Source organism: Nasonia vitripennis, chromosome 5 (genome assembly GCF_009193385.2).
Source record: "Nasonia vitripennis strain AsymCx chromosome 5, Nvit_psr_1.1, whole genome shotgun sequence".
NCBI lineage: Eukaryota > Metazoa > Arthropoda > Insecta > Hymenoptera > Pteromalidae > Nasonia > Nasonia vitripennis.
The window spans coordinates 8,947,898-8,969,858 of record NC_045761.1 but is presented as its reverse complement, the minus strand read 5'-3'; the positions used below and the strand labels follow the sequence as shown (position 1 = coordinate 8,969,858).

General features: G+C 41.0%; 1 protein-coding gene across 22 annotated transcripts in view; it reads right to left on the bottom strand.

Moving 5' to 3' along the window:
* The window catches only part of LOC100679723, a 72,317-nt gene that overhangs the window by 10,300 nt on the left and 40,056 nt on the right, over positions 1-21,961 (bottom strand). For 14 of the 22 annotated variants that reach the window (XM_008217450.4, XM_031931731.2, XM_008217451.4 and 11 more), the window contains 7 exons: positions 16,506-16,651; positions 15,273-15,373; positions 12,098-12,307; positions 7,610-7,702; positions 5,341-5,463; positions 1,496-1,761; positions 535-774 (listed from right to left, as the gene is read on the bottom strand). In XM_008217450.4, coding sequence (XP_008215672.1) covers positions 535-774; positions 1,496-1,761; positions 5,341-5,463; positions 7,610-7,702; positions 12,098-12,307; positions 15,273-15,373; positions 16,506-16,651 — 1,179 coding nt within the window. The remainder of the gene's footprint in view (positions 1-534; positions 775-1,495; positions 1,762-5,340; positions 5,464-7,609; positions 7,703-12,097; positions 12,308-15,272; positions 15,374-16,505; positions 16,652-21,961) is intronic. The other 8 variants (XM_031931738.2, XM_032600131.1, XM_032600133.1 and 5 more) reach the window with 5 other exon arrangements.

Below are 21,961 nucleotides of genomic sequence, written 5' to 3'. Positions count from 1 at the left end.
TTTTACGTAAAATTGTGAATAGGTTCGCGTTACACGCGTATATAGCTTTTAGATTTAATTGAATTAAATACTGCATATTCATTTCATGCTTCGCTATAGGTAATGTAAAAACGTATCGTGTTTTTCAAATGAATACTTCTGTTCGTTCGTAAACAATCAACTACCAATTCCATCAACTCGATTTCGAAAAAGTCATGACAATGAGGATAACACAAAAAGACGAATGAAAACACGATAATGGCACAAACGACAAAGGAAAAAGAATGAAATAACACGAAATACAGATGGCGGTAGACATCGAATATAATTATATTAAACCATATGAGAAAACACAAATATAGATGAACCAATAAAGGCAGGTGATGCGGCATGTGTGTAAAAAAGGGCTAAACGTAAAATATTAGCTCGCGTGATATTATATTATAACACATAATGGTGAATAATAATAGTAAGATTGAAAGTACAGGAGAGACAGTATAATATCGAGAGGCTGTTTATAAATGAGGGGCAATAAATGTCGCGGAGAATCTTCACCTCTCCTCGACGGAAGCCGGTTGCCTGACAGGGCAGCGCGCGTACTCGCGTCCAGCCTGGGCCTGGGCCCTCCAGCCGGCGAATCGTCTCGCTGCGTACGACGACTGGGGCTGCGACGAGACGGCGACGCTCGGCATAGGCTGGGGTATCGGCCCGGCCAGTATCGCCGCCGTCGCCGATACCACTGGTCCGCCGCTCGAGCCCAGCGAACCCGACGCTGTACCGCAGATCGTCAGGTCCCTGTAACAGAGCGCGCACAGAGGGCTATTACCTACCTTGGTCTTCGCTGCATTGTGCGTCTACCGACTGCTTTTGCTTATTACATTTTTTCAATTTTCGTTCAAGTATAACACGCTCGATTTGAATAAACTCGTTCGCGTCTGAGAAAATTGGTTTATTTTTCGAGAAAAGGGAGAACGGATGAGATAAGCTAGGTGAGAGCAGACTCGTGGCAATTTGTGATTCTCCGAGAAACGCATGCGCGATGGATATACGTGACGTGTTCCGTAGGGAAATCGCAAGAGCCGCAGTCAGTAGAAAGTGCCACGATGGGGGGAAAGGTATTTGTGGCATTGCGACTTCTGACTTCGTTTTTAGTAGCTGCAATCCTCTCGGGTACGTACGAGCATTTTTGCAACGGAAGCTTACATGGATTTTCGTGCAGGGACACACGCACTCATGTATAAAGTATGTTTCCCGGACATTTACATTAATATATTCAAAATAATCGATGTGTACACTGAGAACGTTGAGAAAGTTAATCGATAAAATTATACCATTAAAAAAACAGTCAACAGAGTTTTCTTTGAAAAATATCACATCAAACGGTTATATAATCATCGTAAATATATCGAACTGTATGAACGTCGCTCTGAAAAACGATAGCACGAATAAATGCGCAGCCAGAAAACATCGCAAAAATATATAATCGACATTGAAGCAGTATATCATAAGTGTATACCTGGATGACTGATGCTGAATGGAGCTGGAGTCGATGAGCGACGGCTCGTTCTTGGGGTTGTCGAGGCTGTTCTGTCTCGTGTCGGTGTCATCGCTCTTCTCGCTGTCATCCTGGTTCGACTTGAGGAAAGTCTCCCGGTCGCCGTCTGTGCTTCCGTCCTCTCGCGGATCTGAATTCTGCCGGTTGCTCGAGGCCAGCGGCAGATTATCTGCACTGCGAACCTTGCGGCAGAGCCGCGATGTGGAGCCATGTCTCCGCAGGAATTCCTGGGTGGAAGCAAGTTTTGTTTGCGTCAGTTCCACTCTCTCTTTCTCTCGTAGGACGCTTTATTTTAGCGGATTTTTGTATGCTTTGACCCTTTTTTTCGTTTACTTTAGTGCGCCAAAGCATACAAACGATCGTTATTGGTTTTCCATTGTTATGTTGAGTTGCTTGAAATGCAATTGAGGTTGTATCGGTAAAGATTAGTTTTTAAGCGACAAATCAGTTTGCCAACGGGTATAGAAGAGATCGATTGGTAATAACGTTTCATTGCATACCCATTGCCTTAGTCTACGTATTATAAGACATGTATATTATTACTAAACACTTATCAAAAGTCTAAAAGATATGTTAATAAATAATTACGACATACAACACAGATAAAAGGCGAAATAGAGTAAAACTTAGTATAAAAGGAATAACATATTTACATCGATTTATCACGAAACATCGTAGAAAATATGTCCATTAAAATTGGCCATCATGCTTTATCTTATTTATATGGGGTAATTTGAATAGAATATTCTTACAAAAAACTGTCTACGCCTACTGAATATTATTAGAACGTATGGTAAAATACTTTCATGATATTCTGAAAACAAAATTGAAATTAAGACAGTATTCGTTTACAGAAACCCCTGCCAAAACTCAATCCATCAAATTTAATTATTGTTCGAACTTTCAGCAGGCATTTCCATATACTTGCAAAGAATAATAATACTCATATATAACAATATATATTAGCAAGCTTTCGATCCATCCTCTGAAATAGAAAACGATCAGTAGTCAGTCACATTCGCAGCTTATAACAAATGCTAAAAGTATAGATATAAAAATATATCATAAGTAATATAGTATAAAAGTCGAGTACAGTATAGTTTCTACAAGAGTCGTCAAAAATATCAAACTTGCGCTACCAAACATATATAGGAATATCGCTCGTTGCGATTCGAAAAACAAAAAAAAACGAAAAATAAAAGAGCTCTGGATCACAATGAGAATATAAATGACAAAACACGCAGTCAAGCGAAGAGGGCCGCGCGATCATCCGTGTGTATACGGGAAAAATCCTGCAGATGGAAAATCTCTAGCTGGCATTGTACAACACACCTATACAGTATATAGTAGGCGGATCTCCAATTCTACGGCTACCTGTTTGCTGAATGTCGAGGTATACACATACACAGAGCCAGGCATTGCTTTGGGGGATAGAGCAGCAAAGGCCTGTCAAAAGCAGCACGCGAATGTGTGTATATATCGGTGCTACATGTGCACTGGCAGCATTATGCGATGGGGCTTGCAGCGCGCGGCTATACTACGGAACAAGCCCCGTTGCGGCACTGCGCATGTATCTGTAGCTTTCGCGGAAGGGCTTATTTCGCGACCGGCGAAATAATCGCACGCGTGGCTCTGCTGCGTAATTTGTGCCGATATCTTATGTAGCTTGCAGCGCGCGAGACAAACAATTCGTGCATGTAAGCTCTTCCTCGTGTTCGCTGCTGCTGCTACGTGTCGAGATGCCGGAAACTCGAGTTATATTTGGACACTCGATTCGCCGTATGGTTATTGTCTCGAATTGCTCAAAGGATTAGCGAAGTATTAGGCGAGTGCAGTTCGTCTTTTATCAGAGCTTGCAAGCTTTACTTTGATGCCTGACGGATATGCTATTTACAAGGAAAATTCAACGCGATTCGCACCGGAAAAGTATGAAAGGTGCGATAAATATAGAATGTATAGTCAGCCAGGTTGTACAATTAGATTTATGAAAAAAGTGCCTTATAGTCAGAAATAAGGTGAAGATTGAATAAAAAATATTACAAAAGCCGTATAATAAATTGATGCTTTCAAAAGTTTATGGACAAACTCACAAGATAGCGGGTGTCGTTGCATATACCACTTTCTGTAGCACTTGTACATTTAATAGTAATAATAATAAAAATATGAACATTTATAATACAAAATAGACAGTGTGTGTGCCGTCAAGCATATATAGAATATAATATTAGAAGCACATGTTCCATTACTTACAATTCATATCGCGCGGAAAGAATCCAAAAAGCCGAGTAGAGATTTATGCGCAACACAGCTTTTCACGATGATATTAAAATAGTATACGTATGAGCGAGTACGACACACTGCGTTATTTAGAGTTTGGATCTGAGGTGTCCTGTTTGTATATTGTAACGTGTTTTTTGTATGTATCTAGAAAAATTACTTTGATTTTGAATGCTGTATTATTGATTGTTCATATAATTAATTTATTATATTCAGTGGTCGATATATTGTGACATGAAGCAATAATCTTATGTAAATGGCTATCCTATACGTTGTAATCATCGTCATATATTATAACGTAAATCATTGATTTTTCATAAACTGCCGTACCCCTGCTTTACCGCGAAAAGCTCGAGAGCAAACGGAATTTAATTTTTGAAAACAACGGGAGAGCGCAGTAAAAAAAGTCCGCGTCAGTTGCAGTCATCGATAGGACAGAAGTGTAGATATCCGAAAAATTCCGCGGCTATACCTGCAGCCGACCATCTGACCAGTAAAGTTATACTATCGATCTGGCCGTACAGTGGTCGCGTTACACGTTCCTGCAGCCGCAACGGCCTTGAACTTTAACATTCTCGCAATGTACGTTTCGCGTCATTACTGATTTAAGTGCCAGAGAGAGAGAGAGAGAGAGAGAGAGAGAGAGAGAGAGAGCCGCGCGTCGCGACGCAAACTGCGAGGAGGATCGTCGGATTGATCATTTTTGAGGCTCAATCTTTGGATCTTTAAAGTTTCAGCGATTTTCCTTCTTCGAACGCGTCGCGTTACTTTACGAGGATATCCGATGTGTATAGGAGATACGAAGTCGTTGCACTCGGGTCGAATGTGTGACATGTGCGGAAATTTTTCTAGAGTTCGAAGAATTCTATAGGTAGAACATGATTATAATATAATAAAAGCTACAAGCGTGTATATTGTAGAGTAGAGGGGTATGTTGGAGAACGGATAAATAGTTGTATTGCATTTCAAGCACTCAATCTAATAATGGGGTATCATATAATAGTTATTGTAAATTTATCGGTGTGGATAAATTCGGAGTCTGTTTGTTACAGAGTTTGCATGTATATATAGAGTATTAAAACTAAGACTAGCCTACGTCGCGCTGCAAGCTGTCTTTGATCCACTTGGACATAACTTCTAATCTGAAGAGTTTCAGAGTATACTTAAAATTGAAAAGGTCCTCAGAGTCAGCTCGCTTCGCGACGATCAACGTTTGTATACTGTATAAGAGAGTTAAAAAATTCCAAGCTATATTTAATTATACGAAAAAAGTAAAGTGATGCAAGTTAACCTATATATATATATATATATATATATATATATATATATATATATATATATATATATATATATATATATATATAGTATCCAAAGCTACAGCACAGCTTGCAATTTCAACGTTCCAGAAAAAATCAATTTTGCGCCATCAATCTCCGGCAAAATGAGTATCGAGTCCGTGAGTATATCGAGGCTCGTATGCAAGGAAAATGAGGAAAAGAGTCGAGAGCAGTCGGGGGAATAAAACTTACCTGGGACAGGAAGCCGGCTACGTCGATGGCGCTGTTAACGCGCGGTCTGGTGGTCTTTGGCCAGTTAATGCCACCGCCGCCGCTATCGACGGAGTCCACGTGATGGTTCGACCAGTGCAGATGCTGAAAATACCATCGAGTCTTATGCGCAAAAATTGGCGAGCTAAGCGCAAGCCGAATAGTAAAAGCCAGACAATTCGTGTGTCTCTATCTCTTTCTCTCTTGCACCGCGCGCACACGTGTGTGTGTGTGTCTTCACTCTCTCGTTCACTTTCTCTCGCGCGCACGCCCTCTAGTCTTTTATTTCCTCTAATAACAGCGACTAGAGCTGCTGTTCCTCCGGAGGAAAATGCTGTCGTTCGCAAGCTCAATTTTATTTTACGCTTTACTCTCTATACGAGGAAAAGTCTTATTCTCTCTTACTCTCCGTCTCTGCATCTCGCGCTACTGCACTGCTGATTAGAACAAAGTAAAAGCTCCTTTATACGCGATATAAATTCGGCCGACCTTGACTCGATCTGCCAACGTCACATGCGCGCCTTAATGGCGATTCATGTAGATCTCGTGCGCGGAATTTCCTCGTTATCGTCATCGCGATACACTTTTCTCCATGCAATAATGCGCGTGGCTCGCTTATAAATACGAAAAGTCTAAAAGTGCGACTCCTTTTTTATATCTTATCCACGTTCCGAGACTCGTAAACTGCGGAGCGCGTCTGTGAATAAGAAAGTTAAAAACAGCAGTAAAGCGAGAACTTGAGGGAAATCTTGTGTAGTTTGTATAGCTGGGAATAACGGCTCGAGGCTGAGAGAGAGAGAGAGAGAGAGAGAGCTTTATTCTTCCTGATATCATCGAATGAATATCAATTTCACTGAGAAAGCTGTGCACGAGGCAAAACAAAAAGCTCGCGAAAAGAAATTTCGGAGCTTTCGCGCGCGAAAAAAGCTTTCAAAGCCGGTAAAGCGATACGAGTGAAAGAAGCTTCGAGCTGTATATACAGCTTGAATGATACGAAGCGGCAAACAAGACGCGTGTGCAGGTATACGCGCAATTTGTTTGGTCTTTCGCGCGGCTGGATAGTTTAGTGCGGTATCGGTTTGACGGCGATACTTTTTCCTACGGGTTTATATATACGCGCTGCAACGGCTCGTCGGTAACGAAGTCGTACGTCAAAGTCAGAGGCTGTGGAACGGCATTTTCCTCTCGAGGATTTTTCCTCTTGGCAGCAATGTACGTATATATACAGCGCGCCTTAGGCGCTGGAGGAACGTCTATGTCGATGTCGCGTTGTCTCACTCACTCGTTCGCATTCAGAACTACGCATAATATAGAATATGAGAAATTTTTTTCCTGATGATTATAGGCTGCACTGAGGTGTAGAAAAACATTGCTCTATGTATAATATTTCAAAGAAAAAACTCGGTGCGCTATGAAACTCATCTGCAAATATTACAAACTACGATCACTGAGTTGCAACACTTAAAACTATATGTATAAGGTCTGGTGACGAAGCTTCGCTTCAAAGCTGTTTTGCAATATATATATACATATATATATATATATATATATATATATATATATATATATATATATATATATATATATATATATAAAATACGTAGTCACAATATTAAGCCGCGATAATGTCGTGTTTTCTAAGTTAAAAAAAATACTGTTCACTCAGTTGCAAAACAAACAAAATAATAATTGTAAGTGTGAAGATATAGAAACGTGGTGTAAGGTGTGTTTGTATACTTGACGCCTGATGCAATAACGTATGCCTAAGAATATGTATTACTGCAGTATATATAAATAGCAAAATAAAAAGTCAATCCAAACTATTTTAGCATTGCACGTGACACAGTTGACAAGCATGATGACATAATCTCAAGTATGAATGCAAGCTCGCAAAGTCATCGTGCTTGCGCAGCAATATACAAAGTATGAAATATCACTTCTAAGAAACTGAGCTAATAAAAATGCCGCGGATGAGTATAAAACTCTTTTTCGTAAAAGAAATAATATATAAAAGCCTTGTATATTGAAAAGAGCGCCGCATGCCGGTGTTCCTCGCTGTTCTGCTTTCTTCCTCCCTCATCGCCGTGTGCAGCTTCGGATAATAAATATGCGCAGGCAAAGGTGTGCTGTATAAAGCTGCAGAATAGAGTAGAAAGTCTCGAAGAAAGAAAGAGAGAAAGTGCGATAGAAAAGTGAAGTAATAAAGAGAGAGACAGAGCTGCGTGCGTCAGTGTTGGTGAGAGAGACGGACCTGCTGGGCGTTGATTTCGGAGTGCAGCAGCGCTGCGCCCTGCGAGGAGTGTGTCCTACTGCGTGCGACAATATTCGTAACCCGAGGAGTGACCTGTGCAGAATAAGTGTGCGGATCATACGCGAGCTTCGTGGTTTGGCTCTGTATAGACTTTCAAGATTTCTCGTAAAATATGCTACTCCCAATGGTGTATTCGATAATTTATCGCAAGCTCGGTTCGCATAATACACGTAATTGCCGCGCGACTTTTGTTTGATTTACGTTTTATTGCCGGTCCATAAATCGCGCGTTATATAAAACGGAAAATCGTAATTACGATGCGCGACTGCGCTTTTGTACTTTTAATTAAACTTTTAACGTTATCGCGTATCGGACGAGTCTCTCCCTCGTGGAAGCTATAAGGGGGTGCGACAGTAGACTTGCAATAGAGAGAAGGAGATTCATAGTATTGAAGTTATAGTATATACAGAGGAGGATAGTTCATGATAATAGCGTTTAGAGCAAAAGAGGTGCAAAGATCGATATTCGGCGTATGTATAATTACAAAGCTTGTATATTATATGAGAGTTGACCAAAGGACTGTGTGATTTTTCATTCTTCCCCTATATATAACATTGCTGTGTACAGGTATATATTAATCGAGTGTGATGTATTTTACACGATGACATCATACATGTAAGAGAAAGAACACGTTGTATGTGTGTCGTTTATCAAAATACGTCAGCGGTGATTTATAAGGCACATTATATGTCGTGATTGGCGATTGGGTTTTTCGGCTTTTTCTTTTCTGTACACGCGCTATACACAGTTATATCGTCCAGATATAGTTGCCGCTTACACGTCCACTCTTTATTTGACTTTTTTGTTGTACCTCCTTTTTACCCGTTATACCATCGCACGTTCGAGTAATTTCGTCGTCTATTAATGCCGCACGTATAGCTGTACAAAAAGGTACGAGAGTTTAGTTGCACAAGACGCGCTTTGTTTGCCGAAGAAACTTGTTCCATAGGGAAAAAAAGTTGAAAATCAATACTTTGGGGGAAGGACAATTTACAGGTACTGTTTTTAGCTTTATTACTTGGTGTTGAGCGTCGATGCCGGAAGTTACTTTCGACGAAACTCTGAGATGAATTTTTTGTTGTTGTTTGATCAAACCTCGATCATTGGAAAGTGTACGTGTAGGCAGTGTACAATGGATTGAAAAACTAGCTTTAAAATGTTAGCCTTACTTACATAGCAAAACTATCTAACTTCACTGCGGTGACAGTGGATATTATCTAATCGGAGATGAGCGAACTGTAGTTTCAAGCAGAATTTTAACCTTCAGGAGTATTAATTTTCTCTAAAGGCATAACCACTATGTTTGCTGTACAGTATTAGCTCCAATAAAATTTTACTTTTACTATTTCCGAATTACTACTTAATTAAAAAACAAACTATAGTATATCATGTACCAAAGTATAAAAAGAGTGAAAGGGTACGTACATCGTCACAGTTGCGATATCAATTACGTTCATATCGATCAGATACCTATACTTGCAACGAGAATCAGCTAAGCGCAAAAGAACAAAACGTGATCGCGTCGCGCGGAATCCGGATATCAAATGAAAAAAGGAAAGGAGGGGGAGGAAAAGTATACAGGAAAGGTTCCAAGAGCAGAGAGATGGAAGTCTCCTCCTAACGATCTGTTTTCGTAGGCTGTTCCCGAGTCGGCGAACTAGTCGAAATCAGGTAAAAAGGGGGAAGAAAAGCCACCCCAGCGACATTCCATCTGAGCGAAATCTCTCGGAGCACTCCCACCCACGCAACGCGAACGTGTCTGTGCGCGCACGCGTTTATATAGATGCCGGAAACGTGTAAACGGCAACGAAAAGGGTGGGAGGGGGGGGGGGTTGAGGGAGTATATCTGTGCGTTTAGCCACGACGACGAGCGCAAAGGGGTTGAATTCGACCCGTCAACGTGACGCGTTTGAGAAATGAAGTTCGGGGGAGGAAATACAATCCAGCCAGCCTCTTTCTTCTCCCCGTACACTCAAACCCTTTTGTCCCGCCTTCTATGCTCTCTTCCGAGCGAAAGCTCCACTTCTTTTATCGGCTATAACTCAGCTGTTCCTCGTCCCTCTTAATTCCCGACGATGATAAGGAAACACATCTTTTGAGCGCGATCGCGAATAATTGCGGCGCGCTAACCCCTTTACGCTTCGTCAAACATGAGGAGAGAAAGCCGTTTATCGCGTGATGTATGTAAAGAGCGCTTGCAGTGGCGAGTCGGCGGCGGTGCTGGCGGTGCTGGTGGTGTTATTACAAGTGGTAATCGACACCGAGACAGCAGCATCGCATATAGATATAGATATATAGCTATATATGTATATCGAGCGAAAATCAATCATCAGACCAAAAGAGCCATCACTGGTTTTTTATCGTGTACATAATAATGTAAGCTATAGAGGCAAAAGTGAGACGGATATACCGATGGTCACGCGATGTCGGCCCTGTGTAGAAGAGCGAATTGGCAGCCGCAGTCACGGGGTTGCCGAGTTCTCCTAGGATAATGAAAGCACTGCTCCAACACGCAGCAACCCCCTCCCCCGCACTGCATCACCATATCCGACAATGTAGTCATTACCTTTATCCATAGCCATATATAATCACCGACGGTCATTGCTTTGCTTACTTTCATACGTCAATTGACTATATTTTTATTTTATTTATTTTTTTTCTTCGTCATTTTAAATGCAGAGAATATAGTTTGTATAATATTGAATGTGTATTTTGTTTTCTCTTTATGTTTGATTTCGTCCTTTTGTTAAAATTATCACTGCAGTTTTGCGATGTCTGTAACGTTGAATGTACGTGCATAAACACATGTATCTATCTTCAGCGTTTAGACATCGTGATATGCAATGTATGAGTTTATTAAAAAAATGTATTAGTAACTGGAAATCATCTCGACTATAAAATAGTCAAATCATTATAGTAGTATCATCATAAGACTTGTCGACTAAGCCGAAAAATTGGACATGTTAAGTACAACAATTACATCGTCTTGCCGCCGCGCTACAGCGTAAATAGCCAGACGCTTCTATAAAGACGGCTAGCTCACGTAAAAAATTATTTAGACACGAATTGAGTACAGTATGAATATTTCAAAATTAATTCCAATAATCGATACGCGAAACTGGTACAACTGTAATGATTATACAATTTTTCAAAATCGATACTAAAATGCTTGTACATATGCATCGACTGTACATACAATTAGTCGACGAGGGACACTCATATCCTACTTCTGCTTTTCGGAAAACAACTTCGCAGAATATTTCGATTTCCCGTTGCAAAAATCTCAAATAACTTTTCACGTGAGGAAGCTCTCTTTACTCTACGTAAGCTGTCGATCAAGTCACCCACAGCATCGACTCGATGCACGGCGTGTCGAAGTCTTACAAGAAGCTCAAAAATTACGTGCTCAAAATTCACACTGTATTACGTAAAGTCATTCGAGCACTGTTTTGTGAAAAAATCTCGTTCCGCATCTCTATATGTATCAGACTATAAGAAGAGTTATACGATCTGCAGTTTCTGACAAAAATGAAGTTACATCGAAACAAACACATCCGAAAAGTCATCGCGAAAATAAAACCCGAGAAACGGCAGAAGGTACAAGCAATCGCTCTCGCGCGTTAAGCAAACATAAGCGTTGTATAGGCACTACGTAGCGAGTTTGAATTTTTCAACGCATTTCTGACGCTTCAACTGCTTCGTCTTTTCGCCGTATCTACGAATCACTACATCAAACGCGTCTCACTCGGATCGGCTCGTTATTATTCTCCGAATCGCGAATCTCACGCGCATAGGTACACGTTAAAATATGCATTGCCCATCGAACGCGGCGGGACAGCGGAGTTTATCGCCTCGCGCGATTTCACGAGCGAACCTCGCGTATCCAGCGCGATATACCAGTTGTATGTGTGTGATGCGCCTCGGGGAACAGTATACACCGACTCGCGATGAAAATTCGATTTGCGATATCTTTCGGCATCGGTCCTTCGGAAAGCGACGCGTCCGAGACTTTTTGGCGGCTCGGAAATTACAACGTCTTCATCAGTTTGGAATATCGTCCACATCGTACGCGAAAAAAAAAATTGCGCGCTGATGGAAAAAAACTCGAAAAATCACTCGGCATCTCATTTCGAACGTGGCATAAATAAGCGCGCGAGTTTAATTTTCCCGCGGCACGCGATTGTGCTGGTAAAAAAAGGTATACATACGCGGAAGGAGAAAAAATGTATACCATAGTACGTAGTCGGAGTGGGCGTAGAAGTGTGTGTGTATATATATATATATATATATATATATATATATATATATATATATATATATATATATATATATATATATATATATATATATATATAAGATATAGATATAGATATAAGTCTCGCGTTGCGTTGCATTGCAGCTAATGGGAGGGGGGAGGCGATAAGTTACCTGGGAGCAGGCGTGCTGCGACGAGCTGTGAGTGTAGGCGGCATTCGCGGAGGCGCAGACGCCAGTGCCAGGGACCTTGAGCTGCTCCTTATAGTCTGGTTGATATGGCAGCAGCATGCGGATCTTACCCCAGCGATTGAAGAACAATGCTATCGCGCCGACCCACACGATCAGCACCAGGACGACTATGCCGACTTCGACGCCTCGTATCTGTGGAGTTACACATGAGGTTGCGAGATTGGTTAGATGCTCTCTGTATGCTGTTCTATTTTAATTTGAATTTTCTCTTTATAACGAACGCATTTGCATGTTTGTTCTCTTCATTATTGAAGTATTCAAATTAAGCATGATTAAGATTCTGACGATCGACCCTCGACGTTTTACGCTTCTGCGCGCATAAAACTTGTTTTAATTTAAGAGCGCATTTTTTCGAATAATTATGAAGGAATCTTTTGACTACAACATTTTTGTGAAAATTTCATTATTAAAAAATTGACATATCGACGATTTTAGACGTATTTTATAATTGCTAAAATAATGAAAAACTGGAAAACGTGCGTTCGTAAAAGGCTAACGAGATCAGGAGTAGATAGTCCGCGCAGATAGTGCATAACTGAATTTAAAGCTTCGAGCGCGAGTAGGGTCACGCTGACGGCAGACACGCTTAATTAGCAGTCTCCCTCCCTCTACCCCTACAGCACACGCGACAAAGTGAATTTAATTGCCGACGAGCGAGCGAGCCGGACATTTTTATCCCTCGCAATTCACCGTCGCCTATATCCATATACACACGCGAGCCTTGATAAAAGTGCGGATGCATAAAGAGAGGAGAGATGCCAAGGCTTGTTCAAGCCGAGCCGTCGAACGCGCGGATTTGCGCCGGGGCGCTCGAATAAGTAACTTCTCTCGAAAGTTAGTCGGCTGCTTTAACCGGCCGCCATCCGCAAACTTCCGCTAACAAGGTATGTGCCGCGCCCCTGAAGCGCTGCACCGGCGAAGGGGAAAAATGTATATTCCGTTGCGAAAAATGCGGCGCGCAAAGCTTGCGCGGATGTTCCGTTTGCTCGGGGATTTTATGTACTTTAATCTTTCTGGTTGGGAAGTTTCGAAGGTTGCGCGCGAATCCCTTATAGCTAGGGAGGGTAATAATTGACGATCGGATGGGGCAAGGAGAGATTGATGGGGTCAGATCTGCGGGAGCTCATTTTTTGTTGGAATTTAGTGCAATATCGTTTTAATGGTATATTGTAATATTTGGGTAACGCCGAAGTAAATAAAGAAATTGTCGTAAAAGAACACGTAGGGCAGTTATAACGTAAGCGGACGGCAAGCAAGTCTAAACAAAAGGCAATTCTGGCACCTTTACACATATATATATATATATATATATATATATATATATATATATATGCATTGGTCTCGCAGATAGCGACGAGAGAAGTAAGAAAGAGCCTATGCGCCATCTATGTTCATTGGCCAGAGACACCGTGAGTTTAAGCCGCGGTATTGAGGAAAGGGCCAGCTGAAACTGCTTATGTTTTGATATATTCAAGTTTGGATTGAACTATAGCAACCATTTTTAATAATAATTTATCATTGTGTTTTAACACAATGAATTTGTATACGTTCATTTTCTCGAACGAAGTTGTCTGTGCATGTATTAAAAATGAGATTGCAGACACAAATTTACAATGATTAAAACTGAAAATAAACATTAGAAACGAGGTGATCGTAAATTACGAACAGAAGTAGCAAGAGAGAGAGAGAGAGAGAGAGAGAGAGAGAGAGAGAGAGAGAGAGAGAGAGAGAGAGAGAGAGAAAGGAATCTCATGGCAAAGGTGAGCGAAACGGGAGGGTAAAAAGAGAGGCATAGCTCAGCTGTGGGAGTTGGCTTGCACGCGGGAAAATCATCATGAAAAGTATAGAAAGAGAAAATAGCGCCAGGACGAAACGTATTTTTCTCTGGAATAGTTGCCCGACACGTCCAGGCCCGACGAATCCCATTTATTCCAGCCGCTTTACGAGCCGCAACAAGTTCGGAAGTACTTCCGAGAAACGTCATTGTGAATTTATTGTGAAATCCATCCATCCCACGGATGGCACAGTGACGAGACCGCGATAAGCCAAGAGCGTTTTTGCCTCCACGCTCAGAGAGTCGCTTTTATTTTTACATAAGCTTTCCCCCTGTCTATCTCTCTTTCTTTCTCTCTTTCTCTCTCTCCCTTTTCCTAGTGTCCCTCTGGACAGCCCACTATATTTTATAACACGAGCTTGACAGTTTTTTCAGATCTGCCTGAATTAATAAACAGATCGCGTTGTAGAGTAATAAACTGAGATGTATGGTCGAAGATAAAAGCTCGTTCTAATTTTTATGAAAGAGCTCGACTTTATCCAGTCCGCGATGAATGGGTAATTGGATTAAAAATCTTTAGGCGAGTGTCCAAACGAAAGCCAAGCAGTTTTAATTTGCAATGAGCTGCTCTCTAAAAATACATATTTTCTTGAATGTAGAGTAGATACATTTTTTTCTAAGAATTTATGCTTGAATGTTTGAAGCAGCAACTTTCTGGCATTAATTCTTAATGGCGTGGGAAGTCCCATCCGAACAATTATAGTAGAATCACGGAAAGAAACTATACTTCCAATGAGAAAAGCTCGGTTTTAACGTTCATTTCGGGGTTTAGGGTCGTAAAGGAGTAATAAAACTCCAAGCACTGTAGAGCTAATGGTCTAAACGCCTTTTCTTACTCCAGCATATCATATGCTTGCGACAACTGTATAATACTTATATTACTCTAAATATTCTTAAATAAAGTAAAAACTGAATGTAATTCAGAATCGCATCTTCACTGACCGTGTGTGATAAACAATTCAAGCTCAATTTAGGAGCCTCGGAACGATTTGACACATATTTATCTTTGATTGACAGATCTAAATTACAGCACAATTCACCGGCCGAAAAGTCAACAAACTAAGCTAAACGATCGACTATAAATATACAACATGTCATTAATCAAATGCGTTCGAATGCGTTCGAATGTATGTGTGTACTATTTTTACCTATAGTTAAAATTAACTCTATACATCTTTGATTCAGTTTATAAATAGATGAGCGTGTCTTATGTACACACCCATACAAAGCGTCAAGGTATGAAAATTAAATTTATAAACTCACTTGGATGTAGGTTTGAGGTTGATGCGCCGACGACGGAGGAGGAGGGGGAAGAGGGCCACCGGTTACGGCTGAGTCTTGTTGTGGAGATGTCCTTGGAGGTTCTGTGAAATAGAAATCAATTGCTTTACTTATTCAGCTATATGCTTTTAAATAATATCTTCCAGAGATTTAGAATAGAAGTTGAATTTTTCAAACGGTATATAAGAGAAACAGGGGACAAAGCGCGCGAGTGAAATTTTCTCTCGAGCTTTTGCGCGCGGCGAAAACGAACATCAAGAAGTCCGCGTATAACAAAGTTTGCGCCGACTCGCAATCGTAAGAGACGTAATTCTATTTGCTATAGCGCGACACTCTTTGTCGCGCAGGACCGACTCTATCTATCCCCATCGAATCCGCTATGTCTATCCGTCTTCATTGCTTTAGAGAGACGATTCCGAGATAAACGAGGAAATCCAAGTTTGGAACTAGTACATGTGTTGAAAACTGCATGTGTATACCGTCGTTCCATACGAAGACTAGCACAGTTCAAATTTTCAAACTAAAACTAGCACAACTCACGATTTACCGCGAAGAGTAACACAGTTAAGAAATGCGGTCAAGAGTAGCACAACTCGCAACTTTATATTACTTAAAATATGAGTATTTTACGTTTTTATTGGGTTATTTTATTGGTTAAGTTCATAAAAACCTTGGGCAAAGACAGACAAAGCTCAAAGTTTAAAAAGGCTTCGAAAATTTTAGAAGGTTCCTAAAAAAGTGAATACTTTAAAAAAATGTTTGTAAAAAATTATTGTATTTGTGAAAACAATTTTAAATTCGGTAAAAAGTTATAACAAATTCTGAATATTTAAAAATGTTCATTAGGAACAGTTTCGCAGAAATCGGTAAATTTTTATAGAAATTCGTTGTTTATGTTGTGAGAAAGTTTGAGTTGTGCTAGTCTTCGCGGGAAATTTCGAGTTGTTCTAGTCTAGCGTGCGTGAAATGAGTTGTGCTACTCTTCGTAGGGAGCGACGATACCATGTCAGAAATTTCAAAGTCAACTTGGATCACCTGCGCACTTGTGTTTACACGTCGTCAATCAAGCACAGAATTTGCGTTGATCAAACATCCCGCAAGTTTGCTGGTCTATTACATCCTCGTTATATAAACTTTTTAATAATAACTGTTTTCAAAAACATGTCAAGTCAAACGATAAACAGAAGAGAATAAAGAGAGCTTGAAAATAATTACCAAGTGTACGGAAGACGATCGGTCGACTCCGAAGTTTCTTGCCGCTTTTCACGGCAGTGACGACCAGCTGGTATTGCGTGTCGGCGCGCAAATTGCTCAGGGTGACCGCTTCGCTGTTACCCGCGACCACCGCCACCACCCTGTAACTAACCACCTTTCCGTTGTGATTCCATCTCTCTCGCCTATGTTATATCCAGCGAATTTATATACAAAAACACACATTCTCCCTCTCGCATCAACTTTCTTCCCTACACACACACACACACACACATACACACAGCCGCGTAACATATGCACCCGAGCCTTTGCACCAACGCGCATGCACATAATGACACATTGAAAGGCGTATACGGGTTATACGCACGTTGCACGTATTTACATGGACACTGAGAGACAGCAAATAGCGACAGAATCGAGAACAGTGTGAGATGCTTCTGCAGAGATATCTACGTATAGCGTGATCGATTCAATTCCAGTCCTTTTTTTCCTTTTGCTCCTCCATTCTTAATCGTACCGAGTAAGTGCAGTTTCCGCACACGGAAAGCCAAGCGGAGCTTGATGTATTTTCGTTCGCTGTTGCTCACGCGATGAATCCCGGGCTGTGTATGCAAGCATTGTTATTCTCGACTCGCGAGTCTCATTTTATCGTAACAGAATTTTGACGCCATACGTATATAGTTGTCGACGGTTTGATTTATCAGGATTTTTATGCCGTCGAAAAGATATACTCTTATAGATGCCAGTCAGGCGACGCTAATATACGAGGCAGGAGTCGTGTGTGTGGTCCGCAAGAATGCCGCATTCCTAAATTTAGTCGGCTTTCGTGATTTAAATACGCCGCAGCGTAGCGTATATGTATATAGTAATAATTATACAGCGCGAAGTACACATAGGTATGACTCGTTCTTTTGTTTGATATTTTAATCTATAACACGTGTATTTTTATGCGCCGCGCGGCACATGTAGATCGGGCTGCATATATTAACTAATAGTTTATCGATTGAGCTTGAGTAATATAATGCTTTGGTACAGCAGAAACGTACGCGCACGAGATGTTCGAGTAATGGAGTCACGCTATACGAGAATATTATTATTTTTTAATGCGCGCAATCGTTAATACGAGAAAATGTACAAAAAGAAAAGCATTACATTAAAATCGAACAGATTTTCGGTGGCGAAAAAGCTCGCGGCGTGATTTATCAGGGCATCGTCAGAGAGAGAGAGAGAGAGAGAGAGAGAGAGAGAGAGAGAGAGAGAGAGAGAGAGAGAGAGAGAGAGAGAGAGAGAGAGAGAGAGAGAGAGAGAGCGAGCGCGAGAGAGAGAGAGAGAGAGAGAGAGAGAGAGAGAGAGAGAGAGAGAGATGCTTCAGGGCTATGGGCGCGATATCGATTCGGAACACGTCGTCGCGACGACGAGACTCGCTTTTACTTTGTCAGCAATTAATATACACGTATAGTGCACACACACGACCCCGAGTCGAGGCGTCAAACCTAGTAGTGCTTGACATTGTCCCTTCGCACTTGAAAAGCTCGAGAGGAGCGACTGCGCTCGCATATCGCGTCTAGGGGTGAATTTTGATTACACGTTGATGTATATAGTCGAAGCAATAGGTCGTAGGCCGCGTATGAATGGTGGAAATAGTTTATCGATTGACAGCTGCGAGTAATTAGAATTTTTGAACTGCGATTTGTCTAGATTTTACGGACTATAAACGTGTGTGTACGTATACACTCGGTTATCGGAGTTAATTAATGAGAGACTGAAATTAATTATGCCAGCCCAAAGTTTGTCGCGTTACTCCGAGGTTAAATTTGCGGCACATGTGTATTCGTAGATCGGCGTGGATACGGTGTTCGTTGATTAGACGAATTAATTTGTCATCGTAATTAAATTGATGAACTTCATTCTTTAATGGAAAATGCATCTCTCGACTTTATCACTCGAGAATTACACAATAACGACCAAGGATGTCTCCTCATTCGCGTTATAATATTCAAATTTACGACCAGAGCACAGCTACGCACATTGAAAAGTTTCCAACGTCACGCATTTACGGTGAAAAGAAAACGCCGTTCGCAGAATACTTAATCAAACCACGCACACGATACATCCCACACCGCGAAAACACGTCCGCGTGATTAATTACGGCCGTTTCACAGTATAGAGCCTTCCGCAATAATTAAAAACGAGTGAATTTCAGAAATTTCCCTACTCATCAAGCGACTATATTCAATTACTTTATTACATCCGCGGTACACGTGTTCGGAAGCGCAATTAGATTTTTTCTTCCGCAAATTGCATTGCATCATTCGCCGCGTAGAACATGCAATTCCCTCCGGAGCGAGAACCGTCTATGTGTGTATAAACTACACTGTATCACAAATACACGTTCGCAGCAGCAGCAGCGCAAGCACGAAGATGGAGAGGCAGTGCACAATGCATCATGGGAGGTCGAACTAAATTAGCCGCGAGAAATCCATGTCGGAGCTTTTCACGAAAAAATTTAAAGCAAACAATCCCGCCACGTGGATAAACAATGGGAAGCTGCAGCTGCATCTATAAGAGCGAATCGATCGGAAAAGCCAAGTCGCTTCTTCTTCTGGCGGCGAGCTTGTTTGCATTTTCTCCTTCTCTTTCCTCACAAGCGATCCATCACCCGAGCGACTTTGATACCTCTGTTTTCGAGATCGATTGGCCACTAACGCGCCGATCTTTCACTCGCTCGGACGCTCATTGAAACGGATAATGGAACGGCAAAGGGCTGGCTCGAAATTTTCTAATTAACGGCTGCAGAGATTCCAGAGAGATTTCTTTTATCCATTAACCGGTGGTGAAGAAGAGCACTTGCGGAAATTGCGTTAAATCTCGATGTGATTGGGGAATTATTCCGGGCTTTGTTCGTCGGCGCTTCGAAAATATTTACCGGAGGAAGATTCGCGATTCGAAGCGGTCACGCGTAGGAGTTGTGCTCGATCAAAACACGTCAAAGTCGTTGGAAAATGCACCCGCGCGCGACTGCCAAACAAACGCGTTAAAGCGATCAGAAATATCTATTAATTCGAGAAAATAAATCGTGTGATAAACGCATCTGTCATCGAGTGTAATCGAACACGAACACGTCGAATTAAACTTTTCTGCAGCGCGAGTGATAAAAAAAGTCTCTATTTCACGACGCGAAAATAGCCGATACCGCGCGACTGACCGCCGCATAATTTATTCGTGTTCTGCGCGTGATATAAGTAAAAAAAGAATAGAAAAAAAGGTAAAGCCCCAATCGATTCGCGGAAACGCTATAAATTCCTCGAGCTCTCAGCGGCGGCGGGCGTCTGTTTTTCGGTCGTCTGCTATATATAAAGTATATGCCGTGTGCGGCTTTCCGCAGGGCATATACTTTTTTGCCGGCATATACTCGCACTCGTACTCGGGTATAATAAAGTGCAGATCTGCAAATCCGCGCGCTTCGAAACTGCGGAGCTAGTCTCTTTTCAGCGTTTCCTCCGATATTAGGCAGCGCCTCGACTATACTCGCTCTCTATATCTATGATCGGACTTTATAATGCTCTCGGGGGGTCGTTCAACCGCTGTATAATACTCCGGCCGCGAATGACTACGTGCGAGGTTAAATTTAAACCACAGATGAATCAATTGGCACAAAGACTCGCACGCATTTCACTTGGACGTACATGTCATATTTTCATATATTTGAAATGCTGATGATCGAATAATTTTTTATTGGATTAATTGAAATGCGTTAGGTTTAGAAATGTAAGATTATCATCACACTTTCTCTCACACACACGCGCGCACACTCGCTTTTGCTCGGAACTATGTTCTAGCAAGCTTAATATAACCCGAAGTGCGCCGTCGTATTTTCTCAAAACGATTCCAAGGGCCTTTCTCTTATAGCGTTATTTTTAAACGCAACAGCACCCATCACAGAGTTCGCCGATCCGAAAGAGAAAGAGAGAGAGAGAGAGAACGGTTATGACGACAAGACGAGGCACTTCGTCTATATGCGTATGTATAGGTTTATAAATATATATAGTTTAATAGTAAAAGAAAGACAGTTATAGCACTATATATTAGTTGGTTTCGGTTCTAGGCGCTTGGGAAAATCGAGCTAAGAAATCAAGTGTCCGTCTGTGCTTTGGCTAATAGAGAAACAAAATTTTGTATAAAAGGTTGTGCGGCAGTCCGGTAGCAGAGTGATTTCAAAAGAACATATTTGCTTTCTTGCTAAATTAAACCAAAAGTTGAAACAATAACGTGTGAGTTGTGCGGATTGACGGACGCTGATATAGATATGCGGCTATATCTAAAATGGAACAATACATTTGTTTGTTGACAGTGGAACAATTTGTTAAATGGATTATTCATAATTACGATAAGCTATTTCTATATGTTCCGCTGACATTTACACTGGTCGCTTTTACACTGAGATGTACAGCCAAGAATTTAAGACATCACACAGTATAATTGCAGGTGGATTATATTTTGTTAATTCCAAGTAAAAGAGAAAAGAGTTAGGTCGAGGGATCCATTACCGACTATTGTTATACTCTATTGTATCGGTAATTGGTTCCTCGCACAATAAACTTTATCGTAATTTGTTGAACTTTCAGAATTTTTAAAATAGCTCTACAGTACATAATATTAGGCTGGCGTTGAACATTTCAACATTATAAGCTTGGTAATCAAAAATCTATACACCGAAGAGGCTAAGAGCACTCTAAAAAGTGGATCAATGTCGCAACGGCCCCGGTTTACGCTTTAAATATAGTGTATAGTCGAAAGTAGAGTACTGTACCGATGCGCATCACGAAATTTCATTTTGAAATAAAAAATGCAACGCGTCAGAGAGGCCATTACCGATGCTTTCGATATTTCAACAAGTTACGATTGAATTGAAAGATATACAGGTATGTATGTATGTAGCGAACATCCGAATAACAACAAAGAACGAACGTTTTAGCAGCGGACTAGGTATTTATCTTTTCACTATATGTATGTTGTATTGACGCAAAAAATATACATAACAGAGCTGCACCTACGACTATCTCCAGCACGTAAATGACAATTATTGTAAATGTATATATATATATATATATATATATATATATATATATATATATATTGCACATATCATGATGTCGGGTCAATGCATGTTACATATATAAAACTTTCATTGCCCGTAAACTGCATTCTACACGCCAAAGAAAATATATAATAATATGTATGCGTTTTATGCTCTTTTGATTAAATAGCAGCTAAGAAACACGGGAGTGTTGATTGCACGACTTTACTTTGACTTTACTCGCCGAGAGCGAACTGTAAGCTCTGTTTGATTTTCTTTACTTCTATTTTCTCGTGTTTATTTTACTTGCCTGAGCTTATTTTACAGACCGACTCAAATCAGATATTTCAGGATATTCATTCGAGTGAAATTCTTACTTTGG